General features: G+C 40.4%; 1 protein-coding gene and 1 pseudogene across 5 annotated transcripts in view; one reads left to right on the forward strand and one right to left on the reverse strand.

Annotated features, from left to right (window-relative positions):
• LOC131540563 (uncharacterized) overlaps window positions 1-19434 on the forward strand; it is a 252006-nt pseudogene that overhangs the window by 54030 nt on the left and 178542 nt on the right.
• Window positions 3029-19434, reverse strand: part of LOC131540560 (integrin alpha-X-like) — a 164407-nt gene continuing 148001 nt past the window's right edge. For all 5 annotated transcript variants that reach the window (XR_009271298.1, XR_009271297.1, XR_009271296.1 and 2 more), the window contains one exon: window positions 3029-3931. Coding sequence is in view for 1 of the 5 variants with exons in the window: in XM_058775574.1 (XP_058631557.1) it covers window positions 3927-3931 (5 nt within the window). In the remaining 4 variants the exon portion in view is untranslated. The remainder of the gene's footprint in view (window positions 3932-19434) is intronic.

The raw sequence follows: 19434 nt of genomic DNA on the forward strand, positions 1-19434 counted from the left end.
ACACTGTCTTTCGGTATATTATTAGAAATTAAGTAAAAATCTATTCGAGATTTCCTTGAACCTAAACTGTTACTCCAAGTATAGGATATGTTATTAGGAAACTTTTCTCGCCAAATGTCAACTACATTAAATTTTTCCATAAAGGTTTTCATTTTTAAATTATCTCTAGAATTTGGGACGTGGGGCCACCTATCAATTGAATTATTTAAAGTAACATTAAAATCACCTCCAATTAAAATAAATGAGCTAGGGTATTTGGAAAGCCAAAAAGTTAACCTTACATCTATAGAATCAATTAGTTTATCATTTTCATGCTTGGTATTATTAATATATTATGTTATATTAATAATAATAAAGATAGAGTGGTTCTGATCAATTAGTAGACAAATATAGTGGCCTAAAGAATCACAATCTGAATGTAGAATAGTGCCATTAAAAGAACCTTTCAAAGTTATGACCCCAGCTGACCTCTCTGACCCATGCGAATACCAAGCATCATTACCCCATTGGGACTTCCAGAAGTTTACATCAGCAGCTACTGAATGGCTTTCTTGAAAGAAAGAGAAATCAGATTTAAAGTTTTTTGCATACAAAAATAAGGCTTTACGTTTACAAATTTGTCTCAACCCCCTGGCATTAAGTGAAACAATGGAAAGTGACATAACAACGTATAACAAATATGAACTAATTCGTTTTATGTGTAAGGCAAAAAAAAAAGTATTTAAGTGATCTACCTCAGCAAGGGATCGAGCTTTGCAGCATGAACTAACAATTTGGCAAAAACAATATAAACAAAACTTAAATTCTCATCTTCTGTGGGCTACAAAATAGAACAAAATAGTGCTAGATTGGCAGCAATATTATAATTATTATAAAAATGTGTTCCTATTTTAAATTTCACAATAACATTGTGAAGATAGTAGCTTAACAATGTGATGACTTAGAGCAATTCAAGGCGAACATAGCCTATGTAAGCTACCACTTTTGGTCATCCTGAAGATGGGAAGATTTCTGTCCCGTTAACGAATCCACGACATCCAACGTAGTAAGCTTTCTTGCCCTCGCTGCGAGCCTTTTCGATGATGGGCCACAACTTGTTCCGACGTTCTCTATCTTCTTTTGAGAGATCCTCTGCAAACTTCCAGTGGTTGTCTTTGAGAAATTGTGACGACTTTGTAGCCTTCCATAGGTTATCTCTGGTCACCCTTGAAATGAATTGAATGAGAATCGGTCTGGGCTTGCTGCTGTTAGGGAGCTTGGCGCCGCTACGATGCACAGTGTCAACGGTGTCACGGATGCGGTTTTTGCATTCAGGTAAAACGGCTTGACAGATCTCGATGGCAATCTGGCGGATATCGTTCTTTTCATTTTCTTCGACACCAAGGAGCCTCAGATTCCACCTCCGAGAGTACCGTTCCAGGTCAAAGATCTGTCGCTGGTGTGTGTCCATGCGACTCTCCTCTTTAGTCATCCTGTTTTCTAGCGTGCCCACTCGTTTTTTCACATCTTTTATCTCCTCACACGCGAAGTCCACAGTTTTTTTTACACCATCAACTGCAACGCCAGCCCATCCATTCTTTCATTTATTAGTTTCGACAGGGACGCGACGACATCTATGTCTTCCACCCTCGAAGAAAGCAATGGTTTTTTAGGAGCTGGAGATTGTCTGGGTGACAGGGACAGAGGAGGAAATTCTTCCATAAGATCCTCCATTACTGGCAAAGTCACCGAGCCAATCGTGTAGTCATGAATGTTATCAATTAGAGGGTTTCCTTCTGAGGCGGCATGGCTAGCATCACCTGTTGGCATTGTTAACTTTGCTTTTGTGTTTTTCAGCGGTCTTTTATTGTCGCGGGTCGACATCTTCAAATGTTAAATCCTCCTCACAAAGTTTCTTTAGCGTTAAGCACTATAAATGATTATAAGGTCCGAACAGAAAGGTTGTTTTAACCGTATTCAAAGTTTACGGTTGCACAGCTCGACAGTAAGCGTCTACCTACTCGGCCATCTTGGTCCTCCCTCTGTACCGCGAAATGTTTTAAAAAAAAAAAAACCTCACTTTTCAATGACGTAGGAGTCGCATTTACAGGGGAATATCCGATCTGACCGCTTACACGGCAGGCGCAAATGCACGTATCCGATTCAAATCTGATTTATTTCCACACATGAATGAGGCCTGAAACCGAATATCGGAATCCATGTGATTTTTTTCCTGCTTACACGGTCGTGGGCCATATCCGATCTGTGCCACATGGGAGGAAAAAATCGGAATTGGGTCACTTGAACCATGCAGTATAAATGTGGCCTTAATGAACGGATCCAGTTCGGATCCGGGTCGTATGAGCTACTTCATGAACGGGTCCGGATCGGATCCAGTTCGGATCCGGGTCGTATGAGCTACTTCATCAACGGGTCCGGATCGGATTCGGGCTGGATGAACCTCTTTAGCGGATACGGATAGGGTCTGGACCGGATCCGTAATCCTTATCTGTTCCAGATCCGTTGTGCAAGTGGACTCCGTTACAGACACGTTTTGCGGATCCGTTACGAATCTTGTGGTATGAGTCATTTTGCTATCTGGGCCGTCGCTGCAGTTTTCACTGCTTTCAGATAGTAGTCCTTAAAATCACATAAATATTACATACAAACATTCCTGGCACGTTTCTTACTTGTTATTGACATGTAATATTTATTTTATAGAAATGGTTTTTAGTGTCTTCGAAAAAGTCCGTTCCCACCCAGCAAAAACTCGTTGAAAAGACGACAATGCCAGATGTCTAAACAATGTTAAAATCTGGTTGAAAAGTGAAAGGTGAAAAGACGTCTTTTTCGGGTCATCGAAAAATAAATAAATTTTTTTATTTAAATTTAAAAACGTCTTTCTATAAAAAGACGTCCAAATTACATCTATATGTGGTTGTAAAGTTAAAGTTGAAAAGACATATTTTCAAGCCTAATTCCGACCGTGAATTCATGATTATATTTATATTTCATATTCATAATTACTGTCAAAATAATACAGTTCACAAAAGAGTAACAAAACATTTATTGACACATTAAATATATCTTTCACGTAAAAGAAACACTTTCCTGATCACATCTTAAGCCTGCATTTGATTAAACATACAGTAAAAACAGTAATATTGTGAAATAGAACTACAATAACAATTATTTTCTATATGAATGCATTGTAAAATGTAATTTATTCATGTGAACTAAATTTTCAGCATCATTACTCCAGTCTTCAGTGTCACATGATCCTTCAGAAATCATTCTAATATACTGGGCAGTGTTTATTTATCTCACCCCATCATCATGCGAATTCATTATACAACTTCAGAACTTATCCCAGCTAACAAAAAAAGGTCCCCAGGACGTCCCCTAAATGGCCTCTGCGAACGTCCCCTGGACGTCAGCGTGTAGGGTCCCCTTGATGTCGAGCGGACGTTCGCGAAGACGTCCTCCGGCCGTTCATAGGACGTGCAGCGGCCATTCGGGACGTTAGGGGACTTTTGCTTTAAGTTCTCTGAATGTCATTTTATTTTACTTTTAGGCTAACCACAGAAAATAGACATGCAAATAGTTGGAACATAGGCTACATTTTTATTTTTAAAAGTTTTTTTTTTCTTTCTTTTTTTTAATTAGATGTTAAGAAATAAAAAGATATATGCAACTACAACAAAACATCAGAGAATAAATGGGCTTGCAAGAAAAAATAAAATACATAAATGTATAATTAAGCAAAAATAAAGAGAAGAATTACATCAATGCTACAAAAACGACATACAGGTTCAATTTTAAATTAGCCTACATATGACTCTTTAGCAAATTAAAAATGTGATTTTTCCTGGCGTGGGTGGGAGGCTGAGTCAAGCAAAGCAGCTGTGTCTCCGCGTTATTCCGATGGTAGCTCTTCCCGTTGGCTTCTAACCTAAAACAACGAAACGAACACATTCATGTCATAAAACATGTCTAAAATGTTTCCTTGCAATGAAACCACAGCAAAATTCTGCGTTAATACTGAAAAGCATCCACTCAAATCTTTTCTAACATATTAATTTAATTTGTAAACGTCATCATTAATTAAAATAAAATGACATTCAGATGACATTCGGAGGACGTTCGCAAGAGGGCCCGTTCTGGGGACCTTTATTTGTTAGCTAGGATATTGGTGTGAACAGTCACTCAAACCTTAAAGTCTGTTAAAGTTGTGCAGCCTACAGTATGTGTAAATGCAAATGTAATTTTCGATGTCTGCACGTGAGTTTATTAAGCTTAATTTCCATAACGACTTTGTCACACGCGCTTAGCCTATACACCTTAAGCCTCATGAAAGCCATACGAAAAATGCCTTTTACTGTGACATCAAGTAAGGTAAGTTGTCTTATGACATACGGGTTGTTTTTTATGGTCTTTGATGTTATTACTCTTATTGTCCGCAGCCTAAAGACACTGCAGTGTAACTTTTGGCACTCGAGTACGCGCGCATTTGCACTTTTCATATGGCACAATAATGGGTGACATTGGCGCGAACATTCAAACATTAAAGTGGGAGAATCTGTTAAAGTTGTGTAGACTATGTGTAAATGCAATCGTCATTCTTGATGTCTGCACGTGAGTTTATTAAGCCTAATTTCCATAACGACTTTATCACACGCGCTTAATTAGCCTATAGGCCTACACCTTAAGCCTAATAAAAACATATACGAAAAATACCTTTTACTGTGACATCAAGCAAAGTAAGTTGTCTTATGACATACACTGATTGTTTTTTTTAATTATCTTTGATGTTCTTATGCTTATTGTCTACAGCAGACACTGCAGTGTAACTTTTGGCAGTCGGGTAAGTGCGCATTTGCACTTTTCATATGGCACAATAACCTTAAAGTGGGAGAATCTGTTAAAGATGTGTAGCCTACACGTGAGCTTATTAAGCTTAATTTCCAAAACGACTTTGTCACGCGCTTATCATAAGCCTCATGAAAGCCGTACGAAAAATACCTTTTACTGTGAAATCAAGTAAGGTAAGTTGTCTTATGACATATAGCTACTGATTGTTTTTTTATGATCTTTGATGTTCTTATACTTATTGTCTGCATTAGGCTGAATAATGGCTTAAATGAACCACTACTAGTTCTAATCTTTAATGGGGGGGCAGCCGTACCCAGAAGTCTTTAAAGCATTTTATACATTTAGTCGGATAAATTCTGCTTTCAGAACAGTCAAGTCCGTAACGGAGATATGTCACATCCGTAACATTGAGTTTTCCTCTGAAACACAAAAATGAAAATAAAGAAAAAAATCGATATTTTAGGTTTTGTAAAAAGCCAACCCTGTTACGTTCTTTTGTCCTGTATATGTTTATCCGAATGGTGCGTGTCTTGTTTCTATGTCCAATAAACACACTGTGAGACCGTGAGCTGTGAGCTGCTTCTCTTTTTACTGACTCTCATTCCTTAACCCTGCCTGCACACAACACCCAGCCAAGAGCAATCAACCAAAGATCAGTACAACACATAAATCAACTTAATCTAATACAGAGTATCAAGCAAATCCACCACATCCCCCTTTTTTTAACAAACTCAGACATGGCTCTTACAGTCAAACTGCTGCACTCAAATCTCCCCATATACATATTCAAGTCTATCAAACAGTAACTATAACTTAGCATTTAACTCACTACACCATACCATATATTTATTCAACAGTAGTGACTATGAACATTTAATAGTCCATTCAAATTGCTTTGAGAATCCTTAGATCCTTCTGTTACAAACTAATATTCTGCTTTCACATTTTCTCTCGCTTTTTTTTTTTTTTTTTTACATGTCCAGAACATAATCGTTATATCTAGTTGGCCGTATTACTGCTCTACCACTTCTAGTTTGGCGTGTTGGATGCTCATCCACTCTCACTGGAGAGTTCTCAGATGATTGGACAGCTGGTCTGAGTGTTTGGGTGGATATTTCATCCGATTGTTCATCAGGATCAGCACCTTCACACAGACTCTGATGTATCTTTCTCAAGTGTCGTCTGTTTCTCCTGAATGTCTTTCCTGCTGGCGTTTGCACCATATAAGACCGAGGCTCATCTCTCTGGTGTACCACTACAGCGGGCGCCCAACCACGTCTTGTCTGCATTTGCACTGTGGATCCTGGAGCCAGCTCAGGTAGCGTCTTGGCATTGCGGTCATACTGATGCCGCTTTCAAGATTGCAAATCCACCAGTCTTTTGTGTATGTGTTGTGGGGTTGACTGTTGGAGCACAGCACTAGAGCATGGGATTGTGCTCCGCAGGACTCTACCCATTAACATTTGCGCAGGAGATTCATTCAGGCCAGTCACTGGTGTGTTTCTCAGTGACAGGAGCACTAGATGTGGGTCTGTGCCAGTTTGCAACGCTTTATTCAATGCATGTTTAACAGTCCATTGGACTGGCAAATGGAACATCATCACTCACTAATTCTTTCGGGATGCCATGTCTGGCAAAGACTGATTTCATTTTTTGTATTACCGTGTGGGCTGTTGTGTCACATACAGTATCTTTCCTCAGCAATTGTCTTAGAGGTGCTGTAAGTGAAGCTTCATTCGGGATGTACTGCGCTAAATACTTAGTCATACCAAGTTGTTACGTTATGATGTTTGTTTCTTTTTATAATACATTTGTATTCTGCTGGATGTTTTCTTTTTGAGTTTCAGATGGCCGCTGAGTGTTGCCGCCTATCAGTGGTAATTGGGTGATCAGCTGGCGGTTTCCTTTAAAATGCCTCTTCCGTTCATCAGAAGGGGTTCGGTGTGACTTTGGGCCGGTCGCACTGCTCCAGGCTTCCTGCTAGCCGCTAGACCAAAATGTGTTTGGTTGAGTGTTTCATTTGATCGTTTGTTTAGTTTGGAATGTGGTAGAAATGTAGGAGAGACCTGCTTTTTTGTTTAGACCTCCTTTTTATGATGTTTATGTTAAGAGTAGTTAGGTTAGGTTGATTGTATTTATTTTTCTTTTCTTTGTGTTAGGTTATGTATATTGTTGTTTTACTTTATTAGCTTGGTTTTGTTCGTTATTTTGGCCTTGGGTCTCTCTGACGAAAAATACCATTTGTTCCATTCTTGTTTTCTCTATTTATTTTCTAAGATATTGTATTGTTTAAATGTTATTTTTGGTTGGACCGTGGGTCCCTTAAGGAGGGTTACTAATTATTGGTGGTTTTCCCCTTTGTAATTTACAATAAATTTACCTTATTTATTGTGATTTGTTTGGGTTCTTTTTTGGTCTGACGGCCTGCCAGAAATCTTTTGGTTCCTTTTTTTTTAATTTATTGCGTCTTACCCCTAGCGGACGTAATAAAATGGGGGCTCGTCCGTTTGACCGTTTCATTTCATCTAATTCATTCGTAAGTATGATTTACCTTGTTGGTGAGAATTTTGTTGTTTAGTTGGCGGTTTTTACTTTTGAAAGGGGCAGTATAATAGTGTAACTATGGAGTTTATAGAGGAATTTAAACAATCTCCTACTGTAGAGGCATTAAATACATGTCGTAAATCTGATTTAATCCTTGTCGCAGGTTATTATGATATAACCATATCTAAGGCGGACACTAAACAGGCAATAAGAGATGTGGTGCAGGAGAATTTAGTGGAGGCGGGGGTTTTGATAAGGGAACTGAAGTCAAGGGATGTCGACGCTGTTGTTATGACGGATGGAGATGGAGCAGAGGCTTCAGCTCAATTTCCGACGGTAGATCCGAATCCACTGGTAGGTCTAAATACTGCAGATCTGAAATTGGCGATACGACTTAAAGAGTTTGATTTGCGAGTTAAGCAGCAAGAACATGATACACAGTTGCTGCATGTTAGGCAGTAGTTGAAGTAGTTGAGCATCCGCTTTTTGAACCCCAAAATGTTGTAGAGTCAGTTTCAAACTTAATTTATGTATTTCCTGCATGTGCAATCACGCAAGCGCAGTCACGTAAATATACTGATGTGGTTGACCTCTCAGACAGCTTCCTAGCTTCCCCTGAGAGCGCTGATGTTTGCCAAGAGTTCCCTGAAAAGGTAGAACGCGGGCGCTCTGAGTCACTGTTCACCGTACCTAGTGCTGAAATTGATCTGTTTTTGACTATTGATAAAGTCACTTTAGCGAGCGTACAAAAACATGACAATTCTCTAGCCCGTTGCAGAACTGCTGTTGTGAAAAAGGACGATCTTTTTGAGAAACCCGTTGCTTATTTTTTGGATGATGGGTTGTTAATGCGGAAAAGAACGCCAGCGACTTCTGAATGTGAAGCTGATGCAGTTTATCAGATAGTCGTGCCCACTCAATTTCGCTCTCACGTGTTGATGTTAGCTCACGATCACAGTTTTTCAGGCCATTTGGGCATCACAAAAACATATTACAGCATCTTACGTCATATTTTTTGGCCTGCTTTAAGATCCGATGTTGTTAGATATTGCCGGTTGTGCCATACTTGCCAGATTGTGGGCAAGCCAAATCAGTCGATTTCTCCAGCGCCTCTTTGCCCCATTCCTGTTGTTGGAGAGCCGTTTGAGCGGGTGAAATTAGACTGTGTTGGTCCTTTGCCACGGTCAGTAAAATTTGAACCACTCTGTATTGGACCCATCATGAGTGCTAAGGCAGACAAAGGGGATCGGAAAAGAGAGATTGAGCAATCGCCAATGAAGAAAAAATTCAGAGATTCCGCCATCTCCAGAGATGATCTCGACGATGCTATTGCTAGCCGTATTGAACTAGCATTTAAACAACAGCAAAACACTTTGAATTCGGTTGTGAATTCGGCAGTAAGAGATGCGATGGACTCTGTACTGATTCCAGCATTGCGCGAACTGCGTGAGGACATACAAGTGACCAACAAGTCTGTTAAAGAGCTAAGAGTTTGAGGCCATAGCTACCGCGGCAAAGCAGACACGTGACCGCGTTGATTCTGTTCAAGCAGATGCACGTGAGGATAGGAGGGCAGTCACTGACGTAAGAAATCAGATGGAGCGACTCACCGAGAAGATGACAGATATGGAGGACAGGTGCAGGAGGAACAACGTACGACTGGTGGGGCTGCCAGGGGGATCCGACGCAAATATTGAGATTGACCGGGCACATCACGTGTATGACAGAGGGAGAGGCCGTGCTCTCTTATTTTTCGTGTACTGAGATGGCATGACAGATCAGATATTCTGAAGGGTGCTCGGCAGGCTTATCCAGTGAAATGCGCACAGAACAATGTCACACTACTATTTTTTCCCGACTTTAGTCCAGCTACAGCGATCAGGAGAAAGGCATTTGGTCCGGTTTTGAAGAAGATGACAGCACTTGGCCTCCAGCCCTTCCTCATCTATCCGGCGGTACTTAAACTACGGCATAAAGGGGAACAGAAAAGCTTTGATTCCCCTCAGAAAGCGAAGGATTTTATCAGCTCCCTGTCTCAGCAGAAGACATATGCCGCGGCTCTGCGGGGCGGCTACGGGGGAACAGGGGCCGCTGTCTCTCCGGCCCAGCGGGAGGAACTTGATGGCCGGGATGGACATGGTTCTAGCTGCCCTAGTAGGGGATGAGGGTAGGATGGACATGGACGCTTGCTAAATCTAGTTTTTGCTTTTTCTTCTCTCCTCTCTACTACTGAGATATTGTCCTATATCCGGTACAACGATCTCGTTGCTGGTAAGACTGACACTCCTTTTTTTTTTCTCTCTCTCTTTTTTGGAGGGGACTAATTGAGCCAAAAAATTTTTTTGGCTGTGTGGGCCTTTTCGGGAGACATGTCTTGCGTTGGAGTGGATCGGTCACGAACCATCACTATTTTTGTTGCTCAGTCAGACCTATGTTCTCGGTAATGTGCGGTATGAGTTGTTCCTTGTTTATGGTTGTTGGTTGTTCATGTTTTTATGTTGTTTTTACTTTTTACCACAGACATTTATACCTTTATTTATTTTACCTTATTTCTAAAGGGATTTTTCATCTAGGAGGTTTGGTATCTAAAATGCACATCAGCGTTTACATGCTATTTACAGAATGGAAGTGCTTCTGTTTTTTTTCATTTATTGAATACAATCTTAGGATTATGAATATTCAATGCATACTCTAAATATTTTATCACTGAATGTGAATAGTTTAAATTCTGCTGTTAAACGAACCCGTGTGTTAGAATATTTACACCGTAAATCTATTTCCTGTGCCCTAATTCAAGAGACACATTTAAAACAATCTGACGTGGGACGTTTTCAGAATAAATATTATAAATTAGCGGCTTTTTCCTGCGCTCAAAATAAAACTAAGGGGGTGCTTATCCTTGTTAACTGAAAGTTAAATTTAACAATTGAACACCTTGGTAGTGATGAGAAGGGTAGATTCGTTTTTATCCGATGCAAAATATATAATAATAGGTTAGCATTGGTCTCTATTTATGGTCCGAATGAGACAGACAGAGTGTTCCTTACACAGATTTCCAAAACATTACTTGAGCAGACTAACTGCCCATTAGTGGTGGGTGGTGATTTTAATGCTGTCATAAATCCTGCTTTAGATAAATCTCAATCTGATACAACAGCCTATCCATCCTCTAAATTACTGAATAAATTTATCACGGAGCTCAATTTAATCGATCTTTGGAGAATTCAGAATACTAAAGCTAAGGAATTCACTTTTTTTTTCTAATAGACATAAGACTTTCTCTAGGATAGACTACATATTTCTCAGCCCATCTTTAATTTCATCTAATTCCTCCATCTCTATATTACCAATTTTATTATCTGATCATTCTGCTGTGTTGTGCAGTGTTCCTCTTTCCGATGTTAAAGCCAAGTCCCCTAGATGGCGCTTTAACATATCATTATTAAGTAATCAGACTTTCATTACTTCACTAAAATAATATATTGAGGAATTTCTTGAAATCAATATGCCCTCTGATGTGGATCCTCAAATAATGTGGGAATCGACTAAGTGTGCTATACGAGGTTCCTGTATATCTTTCTCTTCTACTCTTGCCAAAGCGAAAACTCACCAGTTTACACAATTAGAAAATAAGATTACAAAATCATTACAAAATCTACAAAAACAACATGATTTACTTTCACACTCAAAGGCGGAATTTATTTTACATAGGACTAGGCAAAAATATTATTTTGAATCAGAGAGACCTAGTCATTTATTGGCCCTTAGGTTGAAAGAATGCGAGTCTAAGGCATATATTAGCGCAATAAAATCGTCGGATGATCAGGTCACCACGAAACCTGTGGCAATTAATGACAATTAAGGGGGTAGTCGTGGCCTAATGGTTAGGGAGTCGGGCTTGTAACATGAAGGTTGCTGGTTCGATTCTCGCGCCGGCAGGAATTGAAGGTGGGGACTGTGAATGAAACAGCACTCTCTCCACCTTCGATACCATGACTTAGGTGCCCTTGAGCAAGGCACCGAACCCCTAATTGCTCCCCAGGCGCTGGAGCAAGGATGCCCACTGCTCTGGGTGTGTGTTCACTGTGTGTGTGTGTGTGTGCACTTGTTCACTACTCACTGCTGTGTGTGTGCACTTGGATGGGTTAAATGCAGAGCACCATTTCGAGTATGGGTCACCATACTTGACAATACTTAACTTAACATATTTAAAGGTTTTTACACGAATCTGTATAAAGCTGAAACAGATTTTGATGAACCAATTTGTAAGCAGTATTTAGATAAATTGGAACTGCCTCGGATCTCACAGATGGATAAAGAATCTTTGGAGGCCCCGTTAAGTTTGGAGGAGCTTCACGTCTCTCTAAAAAGACTTAAAAAGGGCAAATCGCGGGGTCTAGATGGTCTCCCCCCTGAATTATATTTAGAAATTTGGGATTTGGTAGGGACACTTATGCTGAATTCATTTAATTTTGCAGTTGAACATGGGGTATTTCATAGAGATCAAAAAACATCACTGATTTCATTACTTCTTAAAAAAGGGAAAGATCCATTAGATTGTTCCAGCTACAGACCGATTTTGCTTATCCCATGTGATATAAAAATCTATGCTAAAGTTTTTGCTTCTCGTATGGAGAAGGTAATTCATAGTCTGATCAAGGAGGACCAAACTGGTTTTATCAAGGGGCGCAATGCATCTGACAATATGCGTCGACTCCTTCATATTCTTGACTTTGCAGACTCCCACCCAACCCCTTGTGCGGTCTTTTCACTTGATGCAGAAAAAGTCTTTGACAGGCTAGAGTGGAATTATATGTGGGCAGTTCTGCAATGTTTCGGCTTCGGTGAACACTTCATTTCTATGATCAAGACATTATACCACTCACCTGCAGCATCAGTCATAACTGGTAATATTATTTCCCCCCCGTTCCCTTTGCAGCGGGGAACAAGGCAGGGATGTCCGCTTTCACCCTTATTGTTTTGTCTATCTCTTGAACCCTTAGCAAAAGCCATTAGGAAATCTGAAGTATCGATTAAGATTCATGATCATAATCATAGTATTTCGTTATACGCTGATGATATTATTCTGTATTTAGACCACTTTGATGTTTCAGTCTCTAGTATAATTAAGGAATTTGATCATTTTAGTAGCTTATCAGGATATAAAATAAATTGGAGCAAATCTGCTTTAATGCCAGTTAACAATGTTAAAGTTAATTCTTCTATTCCCTCATTTATCCCTATTAAGGAATCTTTCATCTATTTGGGCATTACCATATATAAAAACATTCAAAAGATTGCCAGAGACAATTTTAATAATATTTTAGTTAAGGTCAAAAATGACATTCAAAAAAGGAAGAATCTTAAAGTCTCTCTTCAAGGAAGAATCTCCACTGTTAAGATGAATTTGTTACCTCGATTTAATTTTTTTTTCTCTATGCTACCACTTTCTCGCCCTCCAGGTTACTTTAAGGAGATCAACTCCATAATTTCTAAATTTATCTGGAATGATAAATGCCCCAGAATTAAATTTACCACTTTACAACATCCTAATAGCACAGGAGGACTGGCTGTACCAAATTTTGAACTGTATTATTGGTCGTTCCAGCTTAAGGCTCTTCCTAATTGGGTTGATCCTCAATCTACAGTTTCTTGGAGAGTGATTGAAGCTGACAAGGTTAAACCAAATAGCCTCCAAGATATTTTATTTACTGGCACAGGAAAAAAAGGGGATAATTATAAATTTGGTCCGGTTATGGCCAATTCTATTAAAATCTGGAAAACGGTGGAACGTCGGATAGGAGGAACCTTCAAATTTTGTAACAGTACACCTTTATGGCACAATTTTAAATTTTGTATGCGGAAATCGTCCATTTGTCCAACCCTCTTGGTCCTCTTTAGGTGTAAACACATGCGGTGATATATATGATAACCAGGGCCTATGTTCATTTCAGATATTAAGAACCAAATTTTGTCGACCAGCATCCGCATATTTTGTCTTTCTTCAATTACGTTCTGCTCTCAAAGTGTATGGACTTCCATGGGCATCTCCCATCTCCTCTTATCCTATGCAGGATTGGATTGCACCATCTGCTGGTCGGCCGTCTGTTTCTTTAATATATAATAAGATTATTGATTGCATTACAAAACCTCTTTCTATTAAAACTATTTGGAATAGGGAATTATCTGACCTTAATTTATCTGTCGACTGGAAGAGAGTGTGGTCTAATCTCAGTTTAACATCTAAAAATCTGGCTCATCGTCTTATTCACTTCAAAGTCATTCATAGAGCATGCATAACTCCTTACAAAAGATTTAAAATGAAACTACAACCAAATCTCAACTGCCATATATGTAATACTACATTATCAGGTACTTTTCTGCATATGTTTTGGGAATGTCCTGTCGTCATCAGTCTATGGACACATGTAAACCTGGTTTTATCATCCTTACTGCAAATTGATTGGTCCGTTAATCCAAGTTTGTGTCTTCTTAATGATGATTCTGGTCTCTGTATAAGTTCAATGCAAAAGAGAATGTTGTTTGCTGGTTTTACAGCTGCGAAGAAAACAATAATACAAAACTGGTTTACACCACACATGTGTGGAAAAACATATTGGATCCGTAGCCTCCTGCAAATAGTGACTTATGAACGTACAACAGCACGAATCAATGGGGCCAAGCCTTCTACCATTGATGCTTGGCAGTGCTTTCTCTTTGATATACGTGACTGTATAAAGGAGTGACTTTTGTGTTTTGCTTGTCCTTCCCTCTCTCCCTCCCTTTGACTGGACTTTGAGATATTGAGTATGTGTCTGTTGTGTGTTTTTTTTTTTTTTTTTACTTTGGATGTTATGTATGAAAAATAAAAAAAATGTTGATAACAAAAAAAAAAAAAAACTAAGGGAGTGCTGCAAGCTTTAACAAAATTCTTCTCTACCTTTGGTTTACCAAAGGTTGTGCAGACTGACCAGGGCAGAAATTTTATGTCTCGGTTATTTAAACAAGTGTTATCACAGCTCAATATAAAACACGAAGTCTCTAGCGCATATCATCCGGAATCACAGGGCGCGTTGGAATGGGATTCACCAAACTTGTCAATGTTGCATACTTTTTGTGCTCAGTCAGAAAAAGAATGGGATGAGGGTTTACCCCTATTGTTGTTTGCTGTGCGTGAAACCCAGCAAGAGTCTCTCGGATGTTGAAAGAAAAAATGATGGGTTGTGAATCCAGTCATGTCACCAATATTTTGGACTATGTTAGTTCATTTCGTGAACGCTTGCATCGTGTGTGTGAATTGGCTCGTGCTTCTATGGCATCTGTTCAAGTAAAGATGAAAACCCGATTTGACAAAAAGGCTGTTGCACGATCTTTCAACCAGGGCGACATGGTCTTGGTGTTGCTTTGTGTCTCCGGATCAGCCTTGCAGGCGAAGTTCTCTGGTCCGTATGTGATTGATGCCAAACTTAGTGAAACAGATTATATAATACGTACACCTGACCGTAAGAGGAAAACTCGCGTCTGTCACATAAATATGCTGAAGTTATATGTTCCGCGTGACTGTGAAATGAAATGTTCTGTTGCCCTAGCTGTACCTGTATCTGTTATGTCTGCACCTGTTCCTGACGACCCTGAAACAGATGGGTTAACCATGCCAAGTGGTTGTGTTACTGGTGCTCGTTTGCAAAATTCTGAGATTCTTAAGGATTTGAAGTCCCATCTGTAATATCTGTCTAAAGCCCCCCGAGCAGATATTTGTCAGTTAATCCAAACATATTTGACTTTGTTCTCTGATGTACGAACTAGAACTACTGCAGTGTGTCATGACATTGATGTGGGAGACCATCCACCAATTAAGCAGCATGCTTATAGAGTGAACCCGACTAAAGGTCAGATAATGCGGGATGAGGTGAAGTACCTGCTTGAAATCAGGTTGGCTGTCCCGAGCTCTAGTGCTTGGAGTTCCCCCTGTATTATCGTTCCGAAAAGTGATGGTACTGCCCGTTTCTGCACGAAAATGCGAGTTTGGAAGGGCTATCGTGGCGTATTTAGGCAAGCAGGTCGGTCAGGGTGAAGTTCGTCCTATTGCTGCTAAAGTGCAGGCTATTGTACAGTTTCCTGTCCCGATGACTAAACGACAGCTGAGACGTTTCCTCGGTATGGCAGGTTATTATCGAGGATTCTGCACAAATTTCTCTGATGTGGTGTTACCTTTGACCAACTTGCTTGGTCAACACCGAGACTATGTGTGGACTATAATGAATGTCAGTGAGCTTTTGAGTCTGTTAAATCACTATTGTGCAGTACGCCAGTGCTCTCTGCTCCTAATTTTTCGACGTCGTTCAAGCTGGAAGTGGATGCTAGCGCTACTGGCACTGGTGCCATTCTCCTACAGGAGGACGTGCATGGAATTGATCACCCTGTGTTCTACTTCTCGCAAAAATTTAAGCATCATTTGAATTATAGCACAATTGAGAAAGAAGCTTTGGCGTTGCTGCTTGCGCTACAATATTTTGAAGTGTATGTGGGGTCAAGTTCATTACCTCTTGTAGTATTTACAGATCATAACCACTTGGTTTTTCTGTCTCGTATGCGTAACTCTAATCAACGCATTATGCGTTGGGCACTAATCATACAAGAGTTTAATCTAGAAATTCGCTACAAGAAAGGAACAGAGAACGTTTTGGCTGATACTTTATCTCGTGCGGTTTAACCGGATTAATCAACCTTGCGTTGATTTTTAGCGGTGGGGGTATTACGTTATGATGTTTGTTTCTTTTTATAATACATTTGTATTCTGCTTGATGTTTTCTTTTTGAGTTTCAGATCGCCGCTGAGTGTTGCCGCCTATTAGTGGTAATTGGGTGATCAGCTGGCGGTTTCCTTTAAAACGCCTCTTCCGTTCATCAGAAGGGGTTCGGTGTGACTTCGGGCCGGTCACACTGCTCCAGGTTTCCTGCTAGCCGCCAGACCAAAATGTGTTTTGTTGAGTGTTTCATTTGATCGTTGGTTTAGTTTGGAATGTGGTAGAAATGTAGGAGAGACCTGCTTTTTATGATGTTTATGTTAAGAGTCGTTAGGTTGGGTTGATTGTATTTACTTTTCTTTTCTTTGTGTTAGTTTATGTATATTGTTGTTTTACTTTATTAGCTTGGTTTTGTTTGTTATTTTGGCCTTGGGTCTCTCTGACGAAAAATACCATTTGTTCCATTCTTGTTTTCTCTTTATTTATTTTCTAAGATATTGTATTGTTTAAATGTTATGTTTGGTTGGACCGTGGGTCCCTTAAGGAGGGCTACTAATTATTGGTGGTTTTCCCCTTTGTAATTTACAATAAATGTACCTTATTTATTGTGATTTGTTTGGGTTCTTTTTGGTCTGACGGCCTGCCGGAAGTCTTTTGGTTCTTTTTTTTTTTTAAATTTATTGCGTCTTACCCCTAGCAGACGTAATACAAGTAGATGTTGCAGACCTCTTTGTCCTCTGGGGGCAGCATGTCCGTGATCGCCTTCACCTTTGCCTCGTTAGGTCGCAGGCCATCTGGTGTGAAGATGTGTCCCATGTATTTCACAGTATTGACCTTGAACTGGATCTTATCACTATTAAATCTCACCTTAGCCGCTCTTGCTCTCTCCATGACCTTATCAAGGATTTCATCATGCTCCTGCTCCAATGAGGCAGCAATGATCATGTCATCAGCTATGATGTGTACTCCTTGTATGTCACCAAAAGTCTCGCAATTTTTTTGCTGAAACACCTCACTTGCTGACTTGATGCCAAATGGGAGTCTATTTGGCATCAAGTCGACATCTGCCCCAAGGTGGCGATATCTGCCCCAAGGTGAATTGAAAGTGCATAGTTTCGAGGACGGCTCATCCAACCTAATTTGCCAGTAACCGTCTTTTTCGTCAAGTATGGTGAAGATAGACTTTCCAGCCAGATTGCTACACACATCTTCTGGAGTGGGAATGGAATAGTGTTGGCGCTTTATGGCTTTGTTCAGATCACGAGGGTCCAAACATACCCTCAACGAACTGTTCTTCTTTTCTATGATAACGAGGCTGTTTACCCATTCTGTGGGCTCTGTTACAGGGGATATAACACCTCTATGCACAAGATCATGAAGTGTTTCTTTCAGCTTGTCATGTACAGACAGTGGAATATTTCTGCATCCATGGATTACTGTCGTGACTGTCGGGTCAACATATATACGATGAACTCCTGGGAACTCACCTAACCCCGTGAAGACTGATGGATACAACTTGACCAGCTCTTCGTTGTTTGACACAGACGTCTTTGCAAGCAGTTCAATCCTCTTCACCAGTTGTAGCTGCTCACATGCTGCTCTGCTGAGAATTGGCATGTCTGATTAATCGGACACATAAAACTGTAATGTGGCTGTGGCTTTGTCAGTCTTGCATTTCAGTGACACAACGCCTTTCGGGATGGAGCATCTTCCCCCGAATGCTACTAACACCGTGGATGTAGGCTGTGGCTTGACTGGACCAGGAATCTTCTGGACAATGGATACAGGTAGCACATTTGCCTCTGCGCCTGTGTCCAGTTTAAATATTATCTCTACACCTCGGATGGTAGCTGTTGTGTACCACACGCTGTCTTTCATGTGTTCCATGTCATGCGTTTGAGCATGTGTTAATGTGCCGATGTACATGGACTCTGTTTCACTCTTTATGCTGTGCACGGTTTTTGCTCTGTTATCATTGCGAATGACTGCATGGCATACCTTGGAGAAATGGTTACTTTTGCCACATTTATGGCATTCTGCTCCGAAGGCTGGGCATTGACGTGGCTCATGGCTCTTTTCCACATCTGCAACAGTTTCGTATAATTGGCTTCTTGTTGCTTTTACCTCTTGCACCTGGTTTTCTCTGTTGTGTCATTTTTTCTATAGCATTTACTTGAGCGTCTTGGGCAACTGCAGCATTTTGCATCGCCTCTATCTGTGTTTTGGCTAACTCGGATGCTCTGCATATTTCGATAACTCTGTGCAATGACAAGTCATTTTCACAAAGTAATCTTTCTTTGAGAGAAGGGTTTGTTATACTGAACACCAACTTATCTCTGAGCATGTCATTCTCACTTGGGCCAAACTCACAGTCTTTGCTTTTTTTTGTCTCAGCTCTGTGATGAATCTGTCCACTGTAATGCTATCTGCCATGGGATGAGACCACAATTGGTGCCTCTCAAACACAAACACATGTTTTTTTGTGGGCTGCAGTAGTCTCTGAATGCTGTGAGCACGTCTTCCATCGTCTCGTTCTCTTCATCAACTAAATTTACGGTAAGTGTATTATACACCTCCAACGCCTCTTCTCCAATGGTGTGTAGCAGAATGGCTATTTTGACTGGCTCTTGTTTGGCCTGGCTGGCCTCTGGATAACCACCTGGCTTCTCCTGCTTCAGGCTCCTCCCTGGCTCCTCCCACCCTCCACTCCCCCTTGGACTGACTTTTGGTTTTGCCCCTTTCCCATTGCCTGCCCTCCTCTTGCTCCACGCCCACCTCCAGAACCCTCACCCTCCCTCCTCTGTTGGACTGTTTCTGTTGGCGCGGGGACGTGGCGTTCCGGGAGGGGGCGTTCTGTCACATGTATGACCTAGTTTCTTTTGTTCCCCTATTGGTTAATTAGATCCTCACCTGTTTCTGTTTTCCCCTTGATTACGTTTATTATTTAAAGCCTGTGTTCTCCCTCCATTCCTTGTCTGCTATTTCGTTTGCCATAAGTGTTTTGCTACTCAATGCTCCTGGAATTCTACTGTGGATTATTAATAAAAGACTTTTGTTTTCTCTACTCCTCGTCGTGCGCCTCCTTAGCATACACGACCGTAATATTTCTCCATTGAATTGTGTTTTTTTCAGCTGCCCCAGAAAGTCAAGGAAGGGATATCAAATTTTTAAATTGTATTAATAATTTCACAAGATAATATAGGGTAAAAATCGATCTTTCCATTGCAGAAGAAACAGAAGTGACTGGAGCGGCATTCAGATGCATTTACACTGTATGCAAAATTATAACAGCA

Source organism: Onychostoma macrolepis, chromosome 05 (assembly GCF_012432095.1).
Source record: "Onychostoma macrolepis isolate SWU-2019 chromosome 05, ASM1243209v1, whole genome shotgun sequence".
NCBI classification, from domain to species: Eukaryota; Metazoa; Chordata; class Actinopteri; order Cypriniformes; family Cyprinidae; genus Onychostoma; species Onychostoma macrolepis.